This window comes from Rhipicephalus sanguineus, chromosome 2, assembly GCF_013339695.2.
Source record: "Rhipicephalus sanguineus isolate Rsan-2018 chromosome 2, BIME_Rsan_1.4, whole genome shotgun sequence".
In the NCBI taxonomy this organism is placed as follows: domain Eukaryota; kingdom Metazoa; phylum Arthropoda; class Arachnida; order Ixodida; family Ixodidae; genus Rhipicephalus; species Rhipicephalus sanguineus.
Genome location: NC_051177.1, coordinates 124,810,460 through 124,836,962, shown reverse-complemented (window position 1 = coordinate 124,836,962; position 26,503 = coordinate 124,810,460). Strand labels below are relative to the sequence as shown.

Here is a 26,503-nt window from a genome sequence, read left to right as displayed (position 1 = left end):
AGTGTATGCTTATACTGGTCGAAGTGTAGCCCCGCATACATGTTGTACACCTGTCGTATCCTTGTCGGGACGCTACTCGACTTCTACACGTTGCCGTACACGCGCGTACTCGAGGCATTTCGGACGCGCTATGCGGTTCGCAAAACGTATGTATCACCAGGCAAGCGCAGCTTCAACGAATGAGTCATCGGTTCCACAATGGCCATCCATACCAAGGTAACTATGTTATTCAGCGAACTCGGCCGATTAAGAAGCCGCACGTCTATGATATAACACCGGCCCAAGAAGCAGGCGAGAAGCAGTCGAGGGATGCAACAAGCTATGGCCCCGTTCACCTTGCTTCCCAGCAAAACTTGTTGCTCACTCACCAAAAAAAAAAAAAGACATTTATCTGGCTTTTTCTCAGCGCGGTGTTTCACACTTTTTTTCTAACCTTCTCTGCGCAATCTACGCGCAGGTGTTCACCTTTCGTAATTTTTTTTGTTATTTCTTCCACGGAGCGGAGCGTAATCAGATCTTGTTTTCAAAAGCGTATGTGGATTCGACCCCGCCCCTCCCCATGCCGGCTCTCGAAACCGAACTTTCTTTTTCTTCGTTTATTTTTACACTCTTGCCTCTCGAGGCCTCGTGGCTTTATAGATAGACCTTCACACACACACACAGTGTGGCGTGAACTCCTCCGCAGTGTGGAAGGGTAGGAAGGACCTTGAAACCGCAGCAGTGGCCTCCCAGAGATACAGACTTCTCGAGTCGCAGTGTTCACGCATGCTGGGACCAGACCGAGTGCAACGGTGCACGCTCCTCGGCATCAATCTTTCCGGCCCCTCGGGGTGTGTCCCCCTCTCCTTTTCGATTACGGGGCATTACATAAGAGAGCGGCGACGGCGGGTGGCCTCTGAGAGCGGTGGCGCCTGCATGGCAGTCCGGCATGGCCTCCAAAAACGGCAAAAGCCTGAATTACGCACGCACGCACGCACAAAAGATCCTGTTGCTCGTGAAGGTCCCACCGACTGTACCCCGCAAGAAGCACAGCCCCCTTCTTCCTTTCTTGTGCCCCATTGCCATCGGGCTCAGCATTCGCTCTCAATTGCGGGGCCTGTCAAAACAGGCGGAAGTGATTCCGCCTGCTTACCTCTACCCACATATATTTTTGACCCAGAACGAAGCTCCCACCGCCTCGGCTATTTGAGGATAGGGGTCTGAGAGAGGTTATGTCATCGCGCCTGTGGGCAGGCATATAATAAGCGGATTATCCGTCTCCCCGCTCAATAGAAGCGTGAAAAAAAAAAAGAAAAAAAGGCCTTCGCCGGCTAAGCTCGTTATCACTGTTACGCGGCTTACTCCAAGCACTCTTTGTGCGTATTTGTTTCCTTGCCTCTCAGGGTCGAAGAAAAGTGCTGCTTTCTTTTTTCAACATTTTTTTTTTCCTGGATGCGTCTGTTGCTTCAGTGGCGGTACAGCTGCCCAGAAGCGAGAGCTACGCTAAATCGAGGAGCCTATTATACACGGACGCTCCTTTCAACTTCGAGATCTGCGCGTATCGCTGGCGTGGATCTGCATTAAGGCCATTCAAGCGGCATTCGTCATCTTTACTTTGTTGTTGCCATTTTTTTAAAGGAAAAAAGAGCCGCCTCCATTTGGTGATAGCGGTGCCAAAATCCCCCAATTAGGACGTGCGCGAGCACTGCACTTCCTGTATGGTCTTACGCGTTCTACCGCAGATTCGAGTGCACTCGAAGGCTGTTTTATACGACGGAAAGGGGCACGGATGCGAAGGTCGCTGCAACGCACCGCACGCCGTGCCGCCGTCTTCCGAAGTATGGAGTCGCTTCTCTTGTGTTTGTGAAACGCCTTCGAGTGCGAAGTCTCCGGCTCCCTTTCTTTGTCTCTCTCTCTCTCTCTTTCTCGCTCTTAACGACAGTGTCACGAATTCGTGCGTTCGAAGCGCACATGCGTCGAGCCCCTCGTTACGAATCCTGAACCGTGCGCTCTGTGCCCGGCTGATGTCTACCTTATGTGACATACAAAACTTTCGCACAAGGTTCAAACGATCCGGGTTTATAGAGGGTCGAGCGAACGTCCCCGTTGCGCTTTACAGGCCGGGGACATCGCAAATATACAATAGAGGAGGAATAATGCTCGCGGCAATCGCCAACTTGGGGCAGATATCGTTTTCGCCGAAGGTGTGAAAAGACTTATAAATTAAGAAGCGACCGGTTTCAGACAAGGTCCTATATATTATACTGTTATAAGTCGACTACAAGGCTGGATTAGAAACTGGAATCAATGTTCTTTCCTTTTTATCGCCCGTGCGCTATTGCTCACTATGGTACCTTGTAATTCTTACGGAATATTTCTATATAGAGCGACGTGAAATAGCTTTCAACTTTCCGCTTGCCGTATACCACCTGCGGCTAATAACAGAACAAAATATACAACACCAATAAGGCTAGAAAGAATGACGCGCCCATTTACGCGACATGTACGCGCTAACGAGGGGAGAGCGGACGTCACATTAGCCACACACCCCACTTCTCTGCCAGCCGCCCGTCACCTTGCTTCCGTTTCGTGACACGTCGCGACAGCGGTGCCAAGTCTCTGATCCGTGCTCTGACAAACGTAGCGTTGGCTTTGGCTTGCCTGCATGACGGACATTCGTGACAGGTGCGTACATAAACGTGTACGCACGCACACACGAGGCGTGTATACTCGCAGCGCGAGGCACCATGGGAAACGCGGGAGCTGCGTGCTCTAAGTGAGCCCCACTATCTGTACATCGACTATCATCACGAATATGGATCACGAATACCACAGCCCCTCTTAGTGGTAAGATGCAGTAGTTCTGGGCATTACCTACTACCTCGTAAAATCCAAAGTGGCTCAAGTGACATGCCTCTGACATTGATCCCTGCTGCCCTTAGTGGATACGCACATATTACTGGAATGCAGAAACTTCAATTTCAGGAGTACGGAGGCAAAATGAACTTCGAGACCTCAATCGAATCCGGGACGCCATCTTATTAGCTTTTACTACGATGCTAGAAGTATTCCCACAGTACTCTTATAACACCATTTCTTTCGTAACCGCTGCTGTAGTTCTGTACCGCTATAGTTTTGAATAGATTTCATTTTAAAATTGAGTATGAGTCTATCTTTTAGATCATTTAGTATACACTACGTATCGCCATGTCAACGCATTCTTGGCATGGCAAGCTATAGTCGGTCCACACTGATGTTTAGAATACGCTTCGAGAAGAGATGTAGTCAGAGAAGAGAATAGGACACACACGCACACAACGCTTTTGTCTCGTCGCGGTGCATATTTTAACCTCGCTTATACCTAATTATACTGCCGCTGCATCCGCGAGTCACGCGAACACCCGATCTAGTCGAGAGCGGGCTCCACTCATCCCCACATTCCAGACGTATATGGCGAGAGCTGTGCAGCGTGAGAGGTCGTATAAGAGCGACACTTGCGCAATGTTCTTCCTTAACAAACAAAGAAAGCGAAAGAGCTCTCCATCGAGCCGGCCAGTCCCGCTTCGAGCGCTCTCCCGGATGGCACGACCTTGTCGCCGCCGCGGGGATGTCGCCTGGCCACTCTCTCGCCTGGAGCCGCGAATATTTCCCTAAGTGCAGCGTAGGCATGCAGCAGCTAGTGTGCGGGCATACATACACATACACACACGCGAGACGGCATGCCAGTGGGAGACGCGGTGGCCAACAGCTCTTCGTCATTAGCAATCGCTAAACAAGTGGGTGGGCGCTCGCCACTCGAGTCCGTCCTGCCCGCACACTTGCTTGTTTAAACGTCTTTTTCCTTCCTGTCTACATTTAAGTTCGCTTTTGTGTTGTTGTTGTTGACTTGGCTTGTTACGATGGCAGCGCCTCTGTGGACAAACACCCGATGCTTATACAGTTACTTAAAAGACATGGCGCAAAATCTTAGGTGCAAGTTGGCGTTCTTTCTGTCCATTCCCTTTTTTCTTCTCGTTCGTATCCTTGCGCCAAGTCTTTCAAGTAGTATATACACCAACTAGCCCAACATAGGCTGTTTTTATGCTTCTACAGTTACAGCCGTCGTGGCCACTTCTGCTGCTACTTGTCAGCTTGCTTATTTGAATGTGCGCTGTCGGGATTTTTTTTGGCAACCATATTACGTCGCCGACTTATCTACAAACTATATCTACTCCAATGAGATCGAAAAAGGGGTGACAACATGGGATAACGCGAGAGCATTGAGACAATAAACTGTTCTTGGCGGACGTGAGTGGAATCTCTCGATCAGAGACCAATTGTGTAGTCGTTTTAATCATATCAGCTGCAGCTACAGCCGCCGGGACTCGGCGAGTGATGCTGGCAAGGCTTGCACATTTGTGTACTTGGCGCTTGCATTGAAAGGAATGTAAAGACATTACGGCACACTTGGCGACTATCCATATTTAGAAAGGCGGTGGAGGTAGGCGACAGAAATATAGACATATAGAGAAGGCTTTTTTGTTTTTCTTTCGCAAGATACGTATGTTTGATTAACGTGATTGTTGTTGTATTTCGTTCTCTCTTTCTATTCTTTTGTTCAACTTGGTCTGGAGGAACAATTTGGCTGTCCATCAGCGCTCGAGAAAGCTGTCACTCGTGTGTTTTAACAACGTCAGGCTGGACTGCGAGGACTTGCCTTTTAACGCGTATGGCCCCGGGTTACGGGTATTTCCGGAACAGATAAGCACGATTCACGACAGGCTGTGATTAGAGCAACGGACTTTTTCACGCCGGCTGGTTACGTTAGTCGAGACGTACAAGGGTAAACGGAACGTGTTCGCCGTTATAGACGCACTGGCAAGGTGATAACGACACGCCCAAAACGCAGACTTGCATCACCTCGTGCGAGGTGCTGCCTCGCGCCGTCCGCATGAGGTGAATAATTGCGAGATAACGGACTCTTAAGTGGGTGGTTAAACAGGTAAGGCCAGTTTGTGCTATAGGGTACGGAAGAAGCTTTATAGTATGTATGACGGCATGCACGTCATGCTGATGACGGCACAGTTTTCCTTCCCTAAATATTATACTGACATTGATATCGTTTGGACGACGACGGGATTGATTTGGAATGTTAAAGTACGCTGCCAAAGGACCACAGAGACCAATTATTTTACAAAGCTGCACGTACTATAGCTTTTCATGCACGTTTGTAACGTAATTACATGTGACCATGTTATCGGCATTACTTGAACAATGGTCCGAAGCTGACGTGCGGCTTCTGGTTCTGGGGCACCACATAGAAAAAAATATATATATTTCTCAGCATTTTATTGGGGCGCTCCCTTTTGGAAAAGCCGCAAAGAGATTCACAAGAGCAGCCCGTTATAGCTTTGGGTTCTGTGCAAAGTAAAAAAAGAATGAAAGAAAGAAAAGCGGTACAAGTTTTGCAACTGCCTACCGCCCGTGGATATGCACGTGCGTCAAGGTATTTGTATGATGTTGAAGAAAACACGTACGAAAGAAAGGCGGCAGTCACAAAAGCCCTGAGCGACGCCTGGGGGTCGATGCATCCAGAAACTCAAAAGGCAAAAGAGGCTTGCTCTGACGGAGCTTTGTTCCTGAAGCAACCGAACCCGCGACCACCCGCTGGGGCGACGACGAAAGGATAGGCGGATAGAGGGCTTCCATTCCATCTTTGGTATCGTCTGAGTGAACAATGCCACCAGGAAGGGACCGACCGATGGTAAGAATCGGCGGGGGGCGCCACAAGCAAACATATCTGGCCTTGTCGTCGAGTCCCAGCGTGCAACTGTGCAAGAAACCGCGTGCGGCTTTGTGAGTTCTCTTACCATCTCAGCGGGAGAAGCGAACGGAGGAAGCATTGAAATGCTTGGTAGCGAACTGCTCGCGAGTCTCCTAGCTCACCCATTCCCTCCTATTAAACTATCGACCTTTCGTGATGCAGAGCGCTACAATGTCACTATCCCAACGTCTCCGGAATAAACAGGACGCTTTAAAGCAATAGAAACGTTGTATTACTCACGCTTCCTTAATATTCCACCATACCTTAAGCCGCGCGACGCAAAACAGTATAAAATGCCCCTCGCTTCCGTGTTTAACGCTCACTTTGCGTTGTTCTGTAATTCCAACGTACCGCTATCTACCGGCATCGCGGCGCTGCAACAATCCCCGGTAAGACGGGCGACGAACCGATGAACGTAAGCCGTAAGCGCTTTCCGTGTTGCTGCCCGCTTTACGAGCACAAAAGGCTTGGAGCGAGCGGGAGCCCAGTTCCGTTAGCGCCGGCGGCGCTCCCTACCCGTGACCGCCGAAACGACGTCCTCGCCAGTATGTATGCCAACGGAAGAGTCCGCAACAACTTCGCGGGCAGTGGTCGACACTGGCAGCGCCACCACCAGAAGGAGCCAAGGTTAAGTGCCGGGCTGGCCGGAAACACGCCCTAGAAAAGAATGGTGGGGGCTCCCGTAGCTCAAGACACCTACCCACCCACTGAGCGCGCTCTTCGGACACACGCGGGAGCGGCGCCTCTCGCAACATATCACTGTCCGTCATCGTCCGAGGCGCCTTTTGTTGATGGACGAGTAGGTAGGCGCCGCGTCGGGGCGCTTTTTACTTACTGGGCGTGACCGACCGTGCGGAGGAGGCGCCGTGATATACGCGTTTGTGCCTACCGTGCTTCAGCGTAATGCAGAGGATGCGGATAAGACTGTGGAGAGAACGGGTGCCCCTTTGATACGCGCTTTGAATAGAGTCGTTCAGTCAACTGTCAGCCGCGCCTTCATGGCACAGCGACAGAAGTATGGCGTCTCAAACAGCCATTACGTTAGCATTCAGTACGCGTTTATTATTCTATGCTTGAAATAAAGGGCCTACATCACGCTTCCGTTGCACGTTACCTTTATATATTAGTGTAAGTACAGTCCGTTGGATTTCGCGTCGGATTTATATTGCCACGAGTACACTCTGACAGGTGATTGAGCGGAGTTGGCGAATGACTCCTAGGGCTAATCTGGCATACATACAGAAACACTTAACGCTGTAGATGGAGGAGCAATGTGTCATTATTCCAGCTTCATCACTGCTCTTTCGCGGCTACGATTGGAAACCGATAAACACGGCTTTAAATATGAAGAAATGGCGACGCACACTTTGCAGACTGCGATGCTAAGTTAAGGTTCGGGTTGCATTGATCGCACTGAGGTGAGCCGCTCGCTAGTTCACGACTTTCAATGCGCCGTACGAATAAAGCGCGTTTCACAACTGCACTGAACTCCGCATTAGCATCTTGACTCAATTACAACTCGAAGTGATTGACATTCCATTCGAGTTAGCCGAAAAGACAAAACGACTGTCATTACATGGCCAGAGTACAAGCTAGCAAGATGTAGCACCCTGTCGTTGCTTCACTGAAGTACTCGAATAAAGAATAGCTATCGTCCGAGAGCTGCAGTGCTAGGCTACAGAGAAAGTAAAAAAAATAAAGGGCAAGAAAGTCGAACTATTTATGCTAGCCAACTCAGAAAGGTACGAGACCGACATGCACAACAGCGCCCGTACAGCAGCCGAACGCCGTACGAGGCTTCCAGGCTTTCTCATCGCATCTCGCATGCGAGTCATTGCGCATGCCCGCGCTCGTATACAGCTGACTGAATACGAACACCGGCCACGCCCGGCTTTCACGGCCAGCCATTGGCTGCGCCTTCGTTGCTGCGGCGAGACGGGTAAATCCCGGCGCGCGAATTCCGACATACCGCGCAAATGAATCTGCGCAATAGCAGCGTGTGCCGCATATAACAACATGCAGTCGAGACAAACAGCCAGTCGAGGAAAAATAACACAGCGCCTGAGCCGTATGGGTGTATCGTACGCCATCCGGATACGAGCGAGCATCACGTTCCGACGAGTCTACGTTAACGTGTCGCTCCGGCTTGAACTCCCACTGGCTTGTATCAGCTAAGTGCTTGAGCTAATTGCTTGAGCTAATTGCTTGAGCTAATTGATTCAGCCTGGGCACTCACTATCTTTAGGAATGTCACCACAATTACGCCGCGATATTTCTCTCACGGGATGTAGTGAGCCAACAGTTGATTGATTGATTGATTGATTGATTGATTGATTGATTGATTGATTGATTGATTGATTGATTGATTGATTGATTGATTGATTGATTGATTGATTGATTGATATGACTTAAAATGAACGTCCCAAAGCAGCACAGGCCTTATGAAAGACACCTAAAAGTGAGACTTCGGATTAATTTTTAGTTAGCGGCTCGCTACATGCTAGAGCACGTTCCTAAGGACCTTCATAAAGTTTTTCCTTCCATACATCCATCTATGTTTCATTACCACGCATACTACATCTCAGTACAATTAGCACAGAGGATTAGCGTTCACAATCGCCCTGGATATGGGAAACAATAAAGGAGTTAGGTAACCTTCCAACGGAAATCGGCAAATATCAAGGGGTAACTGAATGACCAGATGACAGTCTGAGAGTGCGCTTGTGCAGCCGATTACTGAAGCGACGGCACTCAGTTCCCAGACAAGCAGAAGGTGTTCATCTTCGGCGACATTGGCTCGAGGGAAAGACGGCGTCTACGATTCTTTGGGTTATACCATACAGCGAGATTCAGCCACTACGACTTGTGCCATAAAAAAAAAGAATAAAAATATGAAGGCGCGCTATCCGCATTGCAGAGTTCTGTAAAGTCCCGCCACCATCACAACCTTCAACGGCGGTGTCACGCACTTGGCTTTTGATATAAGGAGGACGGCAGGAGACGGAACACGGCGAGCGAGAGCGAAAGGAGCGGCGAATAAAAAAATAAAGTAAATAAACGGACCGGCGGCGGCGGCGCGCTCCGCTTGTTATGAATTCAGCGCGACGTGTTCTCCATCCGACTGCCAACGAGAAAGCTTCTGTTGCTTCTGCAGCCGGTATATATGACCGAGCTGGATACTAAGTGCGTCTGGTCGTCGCAGGGAAGGTTCAGTCGACGGGCTGTGCTGTACTGCGTTGAGTGTTAGCCTGGCCTTACGCGCGGATCAGCATTGCGGCGCCGGCAAAGAAGAGGCAATGAAGGTGAGGAGAGCGGACCTTGGCCGCCAGAGCTAAAAGAAATAAAGAAAGAAAAAAGAAACACGCCGTCGTCCTGGCGCCCCGTCGAAGACGGCAGCGGTCGTCAGGATGTTACTGCGAATACCGGCGAAGTGAAGGTACGAAAAAAAAAAAAGAAAAGAAATTCCCGGTTTGAAGTGAAGAAAAAAATAAAATTGATACACAGAGCGGCCCGTCACCTTTGAGAGTTTTTGACGCCTTGTGTATGCGTGTAATTAGGTAGACGCTTTCCGGGATGTTTGTAAAGTCACTGCTACTGAGAAGTGGCGCAGTGTTTTTTATAAGAGCGCACACAAGTTTAGTTACGTTCAGTTCAGTTCAGTGTTGAAGGAGTTGGCGAAGGTATTTCACTCGGCTCGATACCTGGCTTTAATTCAACGTCTTATTCCCTTCTTCTTCTTCTTCTTCTTCTTCTTCTTCTTCTTCTTCTTGCTTTCTTTTGTTGTTGTTTTTTTTTTTGCCGTACCGGAAGCGAGCAAGATTTGCTATGAGCTTTACCTCATACGTTCGCCAAGAGAGCAGAAACAAAAAGAGAAGCGAGACAAAAAGCGGTTCTTTCCGCAGAAGCCTTCACGAAATGTCGCGGAAATAACTAAAGGCACGCACTTGGAAAGCCTGCTAGCGAATCAAGTTCCCCTCTCTTAGTGTATCGACATAAGCGTTTAAATTAGCACTGCGGTTGTGAGCTGAATCAATTTTCTATGCCAACTCGAGAAAATGTCGTATATAATGGGATTACTGCAGCGTAAGCAGCCCTGCAACGAACCACGAGACTGTAGTTTAGATTCTGGGACGAAAGCGTTCGGCGACTTGTGCAAGCCGTATCCCTTCTCTAAGCTTTGCACTCTTGACTGTTCCCAACCACTGCTTAGGCATGCAAGTTATTTTTGCATGCATAAAAGCGATCCCTACACAAAAAGCCGCTTCAACGGGAAGTAACAGGTTATCCATAAAACAACGTCAATCTTTCTTTCGACGAAAAACATTAAGCGGACCAATGGGAAGCTCTAAACGGATGTCCAACAGTTCGTGACCAGAAAACGATTCAGCTGATTTCTATAAAGTCTTACCAGTAAAAGAGTAAGCACTTGCCTATGTATTACGCCTTGAACCCTGTCTATCTATATTCTGCTACCATATCAAACGCTAAAATGTCTATGGCATACGCCCCTCGAACCTTTAGTGATGTGGTACATGCTACACACAACCATTTGTATTATGCAAGCCTTATGACGAAGCCATGCACCCCTCAGAGTGACTAAAGACACTATCGGAATGAGAAAGCCGCATAAGGAGGCGCTTCGTGCTCTGTAAATAAAATAATCCGGCCTGGGCGTGAAAATTTATCACCCAACGCTCCCGGTGTAAAGGGGGCTTTGCCGCAGCGACCGCTCGCTATGCAACAAAGCGTCATTACTTAGTCAAGGAGAGAACCGTCGACGTTATTCACATTTACAAACTTTTCCTACCTAGATGAAACCACCGTTCTCAAATAACAGTGATAATAAGGCAACTCACTAAGTTGGTAGCCTTTGAAAAGGGTCACTGACAGTACAAGAAGACAATATCTACTCAATTTCTCCGATAAGAGCATGTTTCGATGAGAAGACTGTACGCGCTCTTACACTACTTTGCTCTTTAGAGGCAGTAACGTGCACAATGCCGTAGAAATTCGCACGACAGGACCGTAGGCGGACGTAACAGCGCGCGCCGTCTCCGCATATCGGTGTTAATCGCGCCAGCGATGCAGCGCTACTGCTCGTCGATACAATTCCAAATATTGGCACAGACTCAAGAAGAAGAGCATTCCAGCTCGCGCATCGAGGAAGCAGAAGAATAATAAATTTAGAAAAAAGGTCACTGAGGAGGCAATCGCGACGAGTTTCGCGCATGGTAGGAGTGTGGTGAGTGGCGTTAGCCTCGACAACGGTGGCTGAGGACATCCACGATCTCTTGTATTACGCAGGCATTGAACCAACGTCTCCGCATTCCACGTGGACAAACAAACAAAACTGAAAGCCGCCGGCACGCGAGTATTCGATTGGCAGTGAGCTTTTACGTTCGACGTCTTATCTGATTGCGCAAAAACAAGCCACGGATGGGGCAAAAGAAAAATAAAGCACGCTTGCTCGGCTGGCCAGGTAGCTCCACTAGACGTCATTGAGAAGCGCACCAGGACAAGTGTAGCTTCTAATATCGGACCGAGGCATTTTATTCAAGGCTTTTTGGTTCGCTTTTCTTTAATTTTTCAATTTTTTTATCGTCACAAGGCCGCATGTTCCCGCTGGGGTGAAGGCACCTTACGTCGCCCGCGATAAAGTCTTCGCCGCTCTGCGCAGGGATACAGCCGGTTGCATATCTATACGCATGATGCGTCGCAGAACAAACAAAAAGAAAAGTAAACCTCGCTACTATTCAGATGAGGACTGAAATGAGTGTTGCACGTGCCTGGGACGTCGCGAAAGCGATCGCAATGAATAAAACAATGATCTAGAGTGTGCCATCTGATACGATAACTTCGCTAGCGTCACGGCCGATTCCACGAGTACAGGTCTGTGCCGTACATGAAGGCTGTATGCGAGCAGGCGTAGGCATCGAGAAAAGAAATTCAGAAAAAAAAAATTAAAACATGGCCACTGTTTGAGGCCATGCACAAGTGCCGTATACATCGGTGGTTGCCTGTATGCTTAGAGGGGAAGAACTGACAGTGGAAAAAGCGAACATCCGTGGGCCGACATCATAAGAAGCCGTCCTAGTCTCTGCGGTGTGCGAATTTGCCTAAATGCTACTTTGTCATACATAAAGATTAATTTAATTAGACTGATGTTAATGCTAATTCGCAAAACAAAACAGAAACTTAGAAAAGGGACAACTGAAAAGGAAACGGTACTCAGAATAACACAAGGAGACAAATAGAAGTAAGACACGAAATGAATGAGAAGACAAATCAAAGGAGAGAAGACAAAAGAGGGGAAATAAAAATGTACTTACACCTGAGGTACATCTTGGCAGTTGCTGTCGCGTTTCGGTCTCAAGTGAAGAACAAGTCTCTCGCCGATTGGCGATTCTTTACAACGGTCACAAACCGCGGCTGGAGGAGACGTGGTCCAATTCCGCGCGAACACCACAGGCGCGCGGCGGATAGGGGAAGAACGGGGATGAACGGCGGAGTCCTCCGGAAGGTGCAGGGATGCTCGAGGAGAGACGAGACTCCCTGGGAGCAAGTGTCGGCGTTGGGTGGACGACTGGTCACTCTCCTAAGCACCGGCTACCGTCGTCGTCGGCTAAGAAGCATCCAGGTGTGGAAGGCAAACACCACCCGTCCGCGTCTGCTGTTCTCGTCAGACTGGGCCTGGTTCTCCGGTGCGGCTCGGTGTTGTTTAACGTGTGGCCGCTGCTGCTGCTGCTGCTGCTGCCGTGAAAGGGGTCTTTCCAGCCGGAAAGACTGGAGGGCCGGAAGGAAAGAGGCGAGGAGGGTTCGGTGTGTGCGCGCAACACCGTCGCTGCTGATGGTGAGGAGAGGCAGCCAAAGAAGAAGGGCACTCCGCACGCAAGCAGCGATGGCAAGTGGCGGAGAGTGCGCGAGAGCCTTACGGAAAAGAGAGCGAGAGTGGTACGCTCGCGTAAGCGATAGAGTGGCGTACCTGACCGGTGCCGCCGCCACCAGCGTCACACCGCCACGACCGATGTGGCGAGGAGGTTTTGCCGGTTATTCGCTCGCCTCTCTCTCTTCGGCCCTCGCCACATCCATGACTGCGGGCCGTTATCCCAAAGCAGAAAGGAGAGAAAGCGACTCTTCAGGGTTAAGGTTAGCGCAGCTTCGGCGGCGACAGAAGCAGCGAGCAGCGCAGCAGAAGAAGGGTGCCGCGAGAGCGGGGCAGGCGGAAAGGGTGCGGACGGGACGATGGCTTCGATAAGCGCGCCGGCGGGGCTTCGCGATGCGCGCCGTGCTCCCCGCCGGGCCGCGTTGTCGGTGAAGAAGCGCCCGAGGAGCGACGATGCGAATGGCATCGAGTGCGGCACGTGCCAGACTGACGCCGCCGCCCAGGCGATGTCTTTCTTGTATGGAATGAAATGCCGAAGTTTAGCGTTCGCAATGTAAATTCTAGCTACTCGGGAAGAGCCGAAACGTCGGGACGAGATGTCACCTTGTCCTGATTGTTGGCGACCGCTGTTCCCTTGAGAGAACAACGTGTGGCGACTTATAGAGATATCCTAACCTGCTCGATTCCGGGAGATGACGATTTTGCATAACGTGTAAGTTTGCGCTGCGATTTCGTTCGTACACCACTCGACCCATTCACTCACCTATCACAGCTTTATGTACCCTTTCTTAACGCTGTCACTGGGTCAGCATGCTGCGCACTGTACGGCTCAAGCGAGCAATGTAAGCTTGACATCCACTAACGTTGACGTCAATTGGAGTTGTTTGAGTTACCACATGCATTTATTGTCGTTCTACTTTTTCTTTGTGATTCTCCTTGTGATATTCTTTGTGTGGCTCTACTCCATGTGCACCACTTGATTGAATGCTACACGGCGAGAGGCGTGATTGCTCACGCTTCTTTTGATATGATCACACCTACTGAAATTTGGGATACCCTGCTGAGTTTTGGCGGGGGCCTCGCGTAAATTCAAACTTCCGAATACGGCAGTACATAGTCTCCCTCAGGAGTCCGTCGCGGTGGTGTAGCGGTGGTGCTCGGCTGCTGACCCGAAGGTCACGGGTTCGATACCGGCCGCGGCGGTAGCCTTTCGATGTAGGCGAAATGCAAGAGGCCCGTGAACTGTGCGATACCAGTGCTCGTTAAAGAACACCAGATGGTCAAAATTTGCGGAGCCCTCCACTACAGCGTCTCTCATAATCATATCGTTATTTTGGGAGGTAAAGCCCCAACGATTAAAAAACAAAAAAATTGAATTATTAAAAATTAATTAGTCTCCTTCCGCAATAAGATGCCAACTTACAACTGCATGAGCAGTTGTATCAACATCATGCATACGACAGGATGCACGTCTGGGTCATCTCCCGCACCCCTCCCCCCTCATTTCACTGTGTTCATATTAAAGCTAGTTCAATCTTGCCATAGAGTGTCATTGTCGAATGTTCACTACAAAAGTACAAAAAAATATCACTAGTTTTCAGAAGGAAAAGAAGTGTACTCCGATCACATCATCGAAATAAAGTCTCTGGTCGAATGATGTGCCGCTCTGATGACCGCCTTGAGGCTCCTCAAAGACCGCTGTCCCACGCTAAAGCAAGATCAAGCATTGAAACTCCCGAGACGCCAGTGACGTACAGCGTGGAGAGAGAGAGGGGAGGGGGGCAAAAGTTGAATTGAATTGAATTGTGTTTATTCACGACAAGGTTGCGAGGATGACCAGGCAAAAAAGTTGCATTGAGCAGCTTGAGGGGAACCTGGCCACCTCATACACTGGGCGGCTTCACAGCGGTCGAACACACGATATACATAATGAATGGACTAACTAAAGCAGAAAAACAGTAAACATCCACGGTCGGAATAAAAAACAAGGTTATTGTGGAAACATATGAAAACAAGGGGAAGAAATTAGGCGAAGTGTTAAAGACATATAAAAGAGTTCGCAGGCCACTATCCCGTGTATTCCTATGGCAGCGTGGCCTGGGAACTTATCACCATCCTTGTACGTTCCGTTGTATGTTTTAAATAACCTCGCACTCAAAGCTTCAGGACGCTTTAGGACGCTTTGAGTAACAAGCTTCAGGTATACCTAAGATGGTACGTTCGCTTGCGAGTACTGTTCCTATAGTATACCTTGCTGCCTTCCACAGTACTTGGTAATATAGAGCAAAAGTATGAATTGAATCAGAACCCTCGCATATATCAAGCAATAGAGACAACCGGTCCTACATGTCTTGCTATATTTTTCTTGGTGAATGATATGACACTCTGCTCGTACGAATAACGAGAGCGACATTTAGCGACGCAGCATTTTGAAAACGATAATCTGAATATATTGAATTCTGTACAACAATGAGTACCACACTTAAAAGTAATTACATAAAAACGCGTAGGATTCAATAGTGAGTCATATTCCGAATGAGGATTCCATTACTTTCTTTTTTCCTTGTGCATGCGGCTATTCCACAACGAAGCTGATTCACCCGACAAACCGGTACTGCAGTTGCAGTGGCACTGCAGAACAAACCTGACAGTCAATTCCATTCAAATGATCCGTCTTCAGTTAATGTGTGCGTCGGCGGCACTATATCTAGTAAATGATTTCAACACTACAGTTTGATGCGGTAGCGTTTCGCAGTCGACATCCGTGTCTGTGACAAAGCCAGTTCTAGTGCCAGAACAATTCAGACTAAGTCAAGCTCGAAATCCGAGTTTACAACTCGGTACGTAATACTCAACCAGCGCTGATATAAAGAAACGGACGACATTGTTCGTTACCACAGCCGAAATGCCGTCTTCGATAAATATTATTGCTCGATATTCAGCACGTATACCTTGTTAGGTCAACGAACCTTGGAGATAGGCGACGATTTGGACAATGCCTGAACGGCAATTACGTTGCGTTTCCACCGAAGGCATTAACAATGAAATGCAAATGCGCGTACGGCGTCATCATTTACCCTTGCTTGCATCACACTGCGCGGCCGCTCGTCGTTCAGTCACAAGCGAGACGCGATTAACGAACTCAATAGTCCGAGCTTCCACGCGACACCAGATACTAGAGAAACCAAATGACTGCGCCAGGACAATTTTTCACTAGCCAAGAGCTCGATTATTACATCAGGACGCGCCCACGCTTTAAGACGTTCAACGCCTGCGCTGCAGGTAATAGACAAGCGAAGCAAAACACAGAAGAGCCAACGCATGCCGTACGAGCGGCGTGAGCATACCGAAATCACAACTATATACCCCGAATCGAAGTGGCTACTACCCGCCGCTTCGGGTATCACATGCCTTCATCGCTGCCCGAGATAATCGTTAATCAAGAAGGACTCCGTGTGAACGTGTCGTCGCGAATGGTGCCGCTCTCGCAGATATACAATTTCACCTGCGGGCGAGATGTCGTTAAGTTACACAGAGTCAGGCATCTCCATACACGAGATAAGCGCACCTAACCAGCGATTCAAGCCGCGGTGGCAGCGCATTCGAGTCAGCGCGGATTCGTTAGGAGCGCGCACGGCGCTTCGGCTTACTGAGAGCCGCGCATTATGCGATCGTTAATCGGCGGGTTGGCGCGTATCAAATTGCACGAAGCGGTCGGCCGCTCAACGCTCCATTTCGAGCTCGCGCGCAGCACCGTGCTGCGAAAGAAGGGGCCTCCTCTTTATACACGCATATGTATGTAACGTGAGGTAATAGGGGGCGCTGTAGCGCTTATGGTAATGAACGCGTGCGCTATGGAATCGAGAACAGTGTATGCAGTGGAAAACCGTCCCGATTGGCGAGTGTCAAGGATTGAGTGGGCACCACAACCATAAGGCCCGAGGCGAGAGGTGAAGGCTTAAGGATGACCGAGAGACTTTCGCTAGGCCCTTCCGCTGTTGGCGGCCGTGGACGGACAATTGGCGTCCCACATTCGAAAGTGGAGAAGGCTGCGTGTCTCGTGTAGACAATCTGCTTCCAAAGATTGCTTTGACTTCAGGGCCAATCATGAGCACTTTGGATGGCCGTTTGAGCGTTTAAGCTTTCACCTCGTTGATAAATGCGAAGACTAAACGCTGTGGAGTAAATGACTCATTACACCAAATAAGTTTTAAAAAGCGTGAAATACGTATGAACACATAGCGCCGAGTGTGAGCACCTGTGCTGTTCTCTGTTTACGACGAGTGTGCGCTTATGATACGCGCTATTTTCTTTTATTATGCATAGAACCACCTATCCCAGCAATAAATCTTGTGAACAGGATTCAAGCGTCCTTAGTGTACTGACGGGGGAACAGAAATAGTAAACGATTGTCAATGCACAAGCCCGGCGCTTAAGGGCATAAGTTTTCTTTCTGCTTATAATCCTTGACACAGCCATTCGATATTCCTTCCAATTCTTTATTTACTGTTGTGACGGTCGCATTCAAGTCAGGCCAAATGGGAAAAGAAAGAAAGAAAGAAAGAAAGAAAGGAAGAAAGAAAGAAAGAAAGAAAGAAAGAAAGAAAGAAAGAAAGAAAGAAAGAAAGAAAGAAAGAAAGAAAGAAAGAAAGAAAGAAAGAAAGAAAGAAAGAAAGAAAGAAAGAAAGAAAGAAAACTGATCCAGATGCATTTTGCTAACACGCCTCTAATAACCCTATTGTAGGCTGTGGTACCTTAACCTCTACCATCCTTCCGTCCAATTATCTAACTGCTCGAGCTAATAGCGTCGACAGCTGAACGAGATACCTTGAAAGGACGGAAGGCAGGCACGCCGACATCAGCGTGGCCGCTGATGTCTTTCAGGGGGCGGAAATTAAATCAACCAGTAGCCGCAAGCTCGTGACACCCTGTCTAATTCCTGCGACGCACTGGCGGACCCTGTCAACACTCCCTAAGCGCGCACCTTCATGGCGCGATGTTCGCTTTACGGGGCGCCTATAGTTGACAGGTTGCCTCGCCTGTCCCGCCAATGCGTAACACCCTGTCACACCGTCGTGGTTTTAAGTCTCCGGGCCTTGTTCCGTCATCGTGTCTCTACGTTGCGCGTGTGTTGGTCGTTTCCGCTAAATACATAATACAGTGGAACAAAACAAAGGACAGAGAAAGATACATCTTTCTCTGTCCTTTGTTTTGTTCCGCTGTATTACGTATTTAAGTCAAGACCGACTAGCCCAAATTTCAGCTTTAACCGTTTCCGCTATATCCATCCTGTTACGAAAGATAAAAGGTTGACTGTCACGTATGGGGTTATCTACGGATGAGTCACAGAGTGAAAAGAGAGAGCGTGCGAGACAAAATAAGATCGCTACAGCTTCTATCAATATATAGCTTCTTATCGGTTTTGATATATTTAAGTGTTTGTGAATGTCTCCTACAAACATTATCAAAAGATATTCCATCATTTCTTCTTTTACAGCGCCACCCAAAACAACTCTCCCACCTTACAAGATGCTGCTGTTATGCTATGACAGCGGCCGAACGTCGATGCGATGCTTCAATAATAATAATAATAATAATAATAATAATAATAATAATATCTGTGGCTAAACGTCCCAAAACCAAGATATGATTATGAAAGACGCCGTAGTGGAGGGCTCCGGAAATTTCGACCCCCTGGGTTTCTTTAACATGCACCCAAATCTAGGTACAAGGGCCTCAATCATTTTCGCCTCCATCGAAAATCCAGCCACCGCGACCGGGATTCGATCCCGCGACCTTCGGGTCCGCAGTCGAGCGCCATAACCACTAGACCACCGTGGCGGGGCAATGCGATGCTTCACACGAACACTTGCAAGACATCAGTGAATGGACTACGTTTACCTCCGCGCCAAGTGGTGAAATTATGTAATTAAAGTATTTAGCACTCGCTTATGGGACAGGGTCATTGCGGCAGAGGCCCTGAGGAAATAAACGCGCCAAATTTCCAGAACGGCCATGGTCCCTGTTACAGATGTGCCAGAGCTATGTTGATGCACGCTCTTTTAACCGATCTGTCACGACACACCATGACAGATGACGTCATCGTTTCACGACAGGAGTTTTAAGACATTCCTGGAAAAGCATCAAGCCTATAGAATACGATTACTCTTGATAACCGAGCGCCATCACAACCTTAACAAAACTTGAAATTCGGCGAGTTGGTGCGTAGTTTTTGGGAGCACTGAAGCGCAAGAATAGACATTCACATAGATCGAGAGACGTAGGGCTAGTGCCTGTCCTTTGTCTCTCGATCTACGTGAATGTCCATTTTTTGCTTTAATGTTACCACAGCCCTGTGTTACGCATAAAGAAACACTTTGCTCCATTCGTCATCAGCTTATTTCCCTAAATAGGCCTAAATCCATTATTTAAGCATATTGCTATCTTTGGTATTTTTGTCAAAACTGATTCCTATCAAGAATCTTCGAAACGGAATCTATAATCCCGCCTCGGAAAGGACGAAGTAAAGACGACAGGTTCAGTGCGGCTTGTCTGGGCCCTCTTTGTCCAGTCCCAAACGCTGTCCGATTCTGTTCTAGTAACATAATAACCAGTCCAATTGATCACTGAACTACCGAGTGCATAACCTGCCCTTCCCATACAAGCTGAAGCAGTCAATTTAGGGTTTACGCGACTACTTGGATCGTTACCCGCTCGACCAGGTCGTTTTCTCTGAATTCGGCGCCTACAGTCGAAGTGTCTCCGTGACTGATGAACTGCGATCCGACTTATCCTGTTTTGTTTGTCTGCGCGAAGCGTTTATACGAAGCACGTATATCGTAAAGCCGATCTATGTGTGTCTATGCTGCTGCTTATAGGAGGGCATCGCGATTTGCCCTTGACGAAAAACAAGTTCAGTAACCTCCTCACTCCTCTCAAACCGTATCGCTTCAGCCTTCCCCCCCCCCCCCTTTTTTTCTTTTTTTAAGCGTTTTTACGTGTGCTTCGAGCATCAGCTGGAACCGAAACGACCTCGCTGCTGTTTGTTGCTATTTCTTGAAGGGCCTCGATGAGGTTGCATCACAAGCACGACAAAAATTGGGTCTTACGGAGTTGGGCGAGCGTATATATATATATATATATATATATATATATATATATATATATATATATATATATATATATATATATATATATATATATATATATATATATATATATATATATATATATATATATATATATATATATATATATATATCTGTTTCACTTTTTGAGCGCACAAAAGAACAAAAGTCCTTGTTCTTTTATGCGCTCAAAACGTGAAACATGAAGTACCAACATGCCCAAGCGTACGCTCTTTCAAGATATATATCTGGCGTGCTTTATGGTATAGCAATCGCCACGGTGTCTTCTTCGGACGCTTTCTGCCGACGGCTACGATTCTAATACGACCCATTCCATGCTCCATAATTAACGCGGGAAGACGTCTAAGGGATATACTGCAGTAGAATAGAATAGAATTCGCCTGTCGCGTCCACTCCTTTCGTCTTCGTTCGAACATCGTGAAGCACACACACTTACCAGTGTGAACGTCTAAGAGTCTCTGTTCACTCAGCTCTCACTAATTCCTTTTTCAGCCTTCCGGTACTCAACTCGTAGTTTACTTCAGGTCCATCAATACCCAAGGAAGGACCGATGAGATGCCTGTGAGTGACTAGAGAGGTTTAGAATAGGATAGCAAGAGCATTGTGCACGCAACTGCCTTGGACAGTCACCGGTGCGCATGCGTCACTCGTGGGCCTCTTGGGCACGCACGCTTTTTTTTCGTTTTTTTTTTTCGAAAATAGCGGGCCTAATTCACGCCTCCTTCCCCCCCCCCCCCCCCCCCTTATACCCTACCCATGAAAATCCCCAAGGCCTGGAAAGCAGTTCTGAGTTCGAGCTATTTCGAAGAACAGATCCCTGGCTTCCATAATTCTCAAAGTCTGCAATGCTTGTGCGCTTAATTGCTAAGCAAAGTAAATCCGTCTTTTCTTTGAGCTTCACTTGAGTATACGAGATGCTTAAAGTAATGGTCAATGTACGAAAAAATAAGAAAAGTAAAGTTATTAGAACGAGCGTTCTGATCAAAAACGTCGTATTGCTATTTTGTCTTTTTCTTAGGAAAAAAAAAACTTTTGATTTAATGGGTCACGGCCTAACTTTACATTGCGCAAGGCATTTTGTTTAGGCAGGTGTTAATGGGTGAAATATACAGGGGCTGTGATTGTGGTGACAGTGATGGCAGAGCTTCAGGAGGTGTTCGGAATGGTACCAAGGGCTCGCGAGAGGTCTCCCTGGACACCCCTAGACAGTCACCTAAAAATTACACGACGTGCCAATCAAAGAAGAGTCACACGAATGCAAGACGTACATCGTTCCTCTTATCTAGCTGTGGAATCAGAACATACTTTTTTTTTCTTTTTTCTGGGCACGGTAGCTGAAGTCATTTTCACGCGAGTGAGTGAGTGAACAACTTTATTGAACGATCCGGCAAAACAAGGAGAGGGGAATGGGGTGGTGGAGACTCTTGCGTGCATGCGAGCCTCTCAGCCGCGAAGGGAGCCCCTCGCGCTGCGAGGGTGGCATGTGAGGCTGTCAATATCTCATGCAGCCCTAAAGTTTTGCATGCAAGACTCTGGCTAACGAGACGCGTGACGCCACCTATACAGTTCAAGGTTCGTATTAACGAAACTGTTCGTATGCGCTGGCACATTTGACAAGAACAAAAACGGTCCGAGAACGACAGCAAATATAATTATTTTCCAAGGCCACCGACTAATCTGAAGAAGCGCTTGCGAACAAGGTGAATTTGGCTCCTGTTTTCTCTCAAGTTGAATATTGGAGCACATCCATTAGGATTTTCATTGAAGATTATTATCTAGCCATTAGGTATCGCAGAAACTGGCACATGGACGTTACCTGTCATCACGCGTCTCGGACAATACGTTACATATATGGAAAAGCCGAGGCTACCGTTTTGTGTTACCACGGTTGTTGCACTAGTGTCATCTGTATCGACAGCGTATTTATCTTTCCCACGATAAAAGAATTATCCGAATCCTTTTGAAAGTGCCGGCGTCTCAGAGCATGATAACAAAAAAAAAAAAGAATCCATTGCGCCCTTCGCAAGCTAGTTGGTGAGCGCAAACAGTTTTCTTTTTTTTTTCTTTTAACATCGATAAGAGTGTAACCTGGGAGTACCTCTTGTTACTTGCAACATAGCTTATGCCGATAAGAACAGAATATATAACTTGGGTTTCTCAGAAAGCCACAAGCAACTAGGACCACCAGTGTGAGGCTCTGCGAAAAGGAAAGAAAGGATGTTTCGGAAGAATAATGGCCGCGATAAACGAATGTAGCTACACGTAGCGGCGAAGCTTCGTACGTTAAAAAAAAAACAGCCAGTTCAACACCCGCGGTGATGCCGCACTATTTTACCGTATCAGCCGTCACGCATGTGTGCAGTCTTGAAGTTAGCGCTGCAGCTGAGGGCCGCTTTACCACGAACACTGCATGACGTAGTTATCGCAAGATCTGACACGTCTCCTTCAAGATGCGCATGTAACGCGTGCGTGTTTTTTAAAAAACTTCTTTGCACACATTTACATAACCGATGCTCAGATGCGGCGGCGTGTCTGACGGCGCAGAACTAACTCGGTACCGAAGCTGAGGACCTCCTTGCCTTTCAGTTGATGCTGCTGTTGCCGTTATTCATGGAACGCATATACAACACAATAAGTGTGTGAGAGAGAGAGAGAGAAACGAAAGAAAGGAAAAGCAGGGAGGTTAACCAGACATACATCCGGTTTGCTACCCTACACTGGGGGGAGGGATAAAGGGGCGAAAAGAGAGGCTGAAGCGAGAGTTTGGAAGAATCTTGAGCACACTTGGGGGCACACATCACGTCTACAGGCAGCCGCACAGACATGCCGACTTTAAGTATAGGTCAGTGATGCTTTCATTGCCTAATGCGCCTTCGAGGCACATGTTCGTCTCAGAAGAGTGACTTGCTGGGCCAGTTGGTTCAGCACCATCGTAGAAATCATCGCGAAAAATGGAGGCAATGAAAGGTCCACACGTACACAGCGAACACTGCGCTGCGAACGTATGATCCTTTATTGTCTCCGTTTTTTGCGCTGATTTCAACGATGATGTCCGTGTCCTGGAATTTTGGCTACAGAACAAAGAGGGGGAGAAAAAGAAACGTGGGCTAGTCGTAATCTCCTAAAAGGTACACTACGCAACCTAACTCACTACCACACTCAGCTTAGGGCTTTTTTTTTTTACATAAATATAACCGCGCCTCGCAACACTTCACGTTCAAGTCCCCATAGTCAGGCTCACTTGGCGCATGCTACCGCTTTATAACATGTCCAAACGATGGTTGACCAGTTCGTTCTGCCGATCGTTGTTGCTAGCGCAAGCTCGCTCGCCCCACGCACGTTTCGTGCTCCCGGCCGCATATATTCGAAAGTGAGATAAGAGAGCAAACGCCGACCAGGTCTGGCAAGCCAAAACCGTGCCTGTAGCAACATCGTCACCACCACCACCAACACCATCCATAACATTGCGCAACGCATTCGTTATAGAGGACTACTCTGCCTTCTCGTGGTGATTATAGCCGCCGTTTTCTTTCTTACACTGCAGCACCGATTGTTCTCTTTTGCATCAAGCTTACAGGCCGGATCTTAAGATGCTGTTCACAAAACCAGCAAGTTTGGTGAGGTTCAGTCATCAGCTGCATCAGGTTATCTGTACCACGAGGAGGGACGCTTTCGTAAAAGTGTTAGCGGAGATCCGGCATTTTACGAGAGAGGCGTCAACTAAATCGTCACTATCACGCTTCCACGACAGCCACGTACGGGAAAACATTTTACATTAGGCGGCGAACGAAAACAAAACCAAAGAAAGACAAGGGCTGAAGGAAAAATGTGCCGACTAAAAAGCTGCACGTGAGATTTCATTCTTTCTTGTTTTTAATTGCACGCTGAGTTGCATAACTTCGCCTGAACTTCCTCCATCCTTGTCAATGGCGTTTGATCTGTCACAGCTCGTTGTCGTCAATTTCGCTGTTGCTCACAAAATTCAGCCACTGAGAAGAGAAGCCTCGACCAAACTTCTCTTACGCACTAACAGGCGCTTCTTACTGTGGTCACTTTATTGCTTCCACGTGTCTTTTCGATATAGTAAGCTTCGAGTTTGCCTTCATTTTCGTCGCGGTTAGCTTCTGAATTTTAATCATCACGAGACATTTTTTCCATCCTCATTTTTCTCTCTCATTGCGACGGCTGGCGATTCGCACACTGACTCCCAAGTTGAAACCAAGCATACGTTCTTGAAGAAAAAAAAAAAGCTCCTAAGAACCGACGTGAAAGAGAAGCTCCAACGTGGGGTGCCTTCTTCGTTTTTATAGTCTCTTAATTGTTCATCTTCCTTCGCTGTGAATAAATGGTGAGAAAATGGCACGTCGTCACGAAGAACACGGCTTTCCTTAATCGATACCTTGGTTTAAGAGCTTGCGTCAGTTTACTTTCTTTTCTCGGTATTTCGAAACTACTCGACGCTGGCCTTGCAGCCGGACTAAATTTATAGCCGAGTACGGCGTGATGGAAGAGGGGACAACTTCGTCGACATTATCCTGAGCATAGCCATTTATTTCCTGCCGTTTTACTGTGCTTTAGAGGTATGCAACATTCAGTTTACACTCCTATTTTCTTTCTCCTTTCCCTCCTCCCATATTCCTTTCCTCTAGCTCTTCCCTCCTCCCGAGAGAGCAAGGCGTTGTGCCCCTCTAGGTGGCAGTTGTCAGCATGCTCCCTCCCTCCATCCTCTGTCTCCTTGTGTATTTGTGTGTGCAAATGAAATAATATGAACTATAATCGGAAATAGAGGATAGAAAAGAGGCGCTTATGAGCTCAGTATGGGATCACATATCGTATACCGGCATGCGCGGAAAAGGACGTACCTCAGTAAAACTGATTTTATGAACTATAGTTGTCAATAAGTTAACCCTTGTCATATATGTCGTGCGAGTGAGTGAGTGAGTGAGTGAGTGAGTGAGTGAGTGAGTGAGTGAGTGAGTGAGTGAGTGAGTGAGTGAGTGAGTGAGTGAGTGAGTGAGTGAGTGAGTGAGTGAGTGAGTGAGTGAGTGAGTGAGTGAGTGAGTGAGTGAGTGAGTGAGTGAGTGAGTGAGTGAGTGAGTGAGTGAGTGAGTGAGTGAGTGAGTGAGTGAGTGAGTGAGTGAGTGAGTGAGTGAGTGAGTGAGTGAGTGAGTGAGTGAGTGAGTGAGTGAGTGTGCGTCATTGCTACATCAACTCCGAAATCTTTGAGTCCTATGGCATTTGGTGAAGGAACGAATGCACCTTCGGAACTTCTATCACCCTAACCTTCCGGGGTGGACGCCACTTGGCCTTGTTAAGGTTGCGAAAATGCGTAGCCAAATTCGACGACTCCCAGTTTCGCACCAGGCAGAGTTTCATGCGTCATGATCATGGCGTCATAATTTTACATCATATAGCAAACGTGAACACCCTGAAACTTGAATCCCCAGCATTCCTGCCAACGTATAGTGAAACGCCGTAGAGCTACATCGACGACAACTGCCCACATGATGGGCTGTTATCAAAACTCCGCACGCTCTTGCACCACCTCCGCGACTGCTGCACGTTGCCAGCGGACCGAGACACCGCCACGCACCCGACGAAGGGCAAGGAGGCACAGTCAAGCGGGACAACGCCGTCGTGGCTCATCAGTTCGCTGAACCTGGCGAAAGCGCCGCTGGCCGGGTCACTGACTTCCGAAAGCGAAAGTGCGGGCGATTGTACACCCTCCCCTTCTTCGCTTTCGGTCTGCCGTTGCCTTCCGAGACGGGCGATTATCTCTATGGCGCGCGCATAGGTAGATATATATGTGTATATAAACGCTCATCGCACAAAACGGTTGGCGCGCGCCTGCTGAGCCGTGGCACGGAACGCGAGGTTGGTCGCCACGTTCTTCTTCGGCGTGTTACGGGCAGTTCCCTTGGGCGCGTGTCAACGCCCTCCGAGACGACCGGCCAGCGCAGAGTTCAGCCGGTTAGAAGAACGGCCGGAAGCGATCGAAGGCGCGCGCGGTGTTTTCGTATAGTGTACACACGGCGTCAGAAGCTGGCTCGCGGCTTCCGTCCCGTGTGCCGCCTATAACCGGTGCTGAGGGGTTTCTGCACGCCATAGCGTGGCGGTACGAACATTTTGCTTTCTTTCGTTGTTTTCCGGCTATACAAATGGCACGGGTCTCGAGTCACGCGACGCCTCTTTGGGTGAAACTACGTGTATTTTTTGTCTTAAAGCATACGTGAACACCAGCAATATGAATTTAAATCATGGCGGGGAAACTTTAAATAATTGTTGGTGGTGATGGGGAGAGGAAAGGTAGGGCGATTTGATGTTTATTTTTTATTTCTACGACTTGGTATTGCCTGCAGTTCATCTGCAGTGGCTGTAGTTTTGCAGCCACTGCGCTCCCTATACCTGGATACGACCCCAGCATGACAATTTTTAACACGAAGCTTTCTTTGTCTGGTATCCTACGTTTGCCTTGGCTTCTGTCAACTATTTTATCGGTTGCTATGTGTGGGCAGCTTACGGCTTATTCGTGGATACGAAGCCCACATGTGCATCGGGTGACAGTGCCAGACGACAGCATCATAAAACTTGCGCATGGTAACCGACAAGGTAGTCTCGGCAGGCACTCCTCTTCAGCGTGATAATTAAAAAGAATGAACTACAATAAAGTAAAAAAAACTATTTTGTTTG

At 48.1% G+C, this 26,503-nt stretch overlaps 1 protein-coding gene across 2 annotated transcripts in view; it reads right to left on the bottom strand.

Annotated features, from left to right (window-relative positions):
- LOC119383629 (CD151 antigen) overlaps positions 1 to 26,503 on the bottom strand; it is a 172,652-nt gene that overhangs the window by 39,579 nt on the left and 106,570 nt on the right. The window contains exon 2 of one of the 2 annotated variants that reach the window (XM_049412600.1): positions 12,112 to 12,565. The exons of the other annotated variant lie outside the window; for it this stretch is intronic. Coding sequence (XP_049268557.1) covers positions 12,112 to 12,124 — 13 coding nt within the window. The 5' untranslated portion in view covers positions 12,125 to 12,565. The remainder of the gene's footprint in view (positions 1 to 12,111; positions 12,566 to 26,503) is intronic. 2 annotated transcript variants of the gene reach the window in all.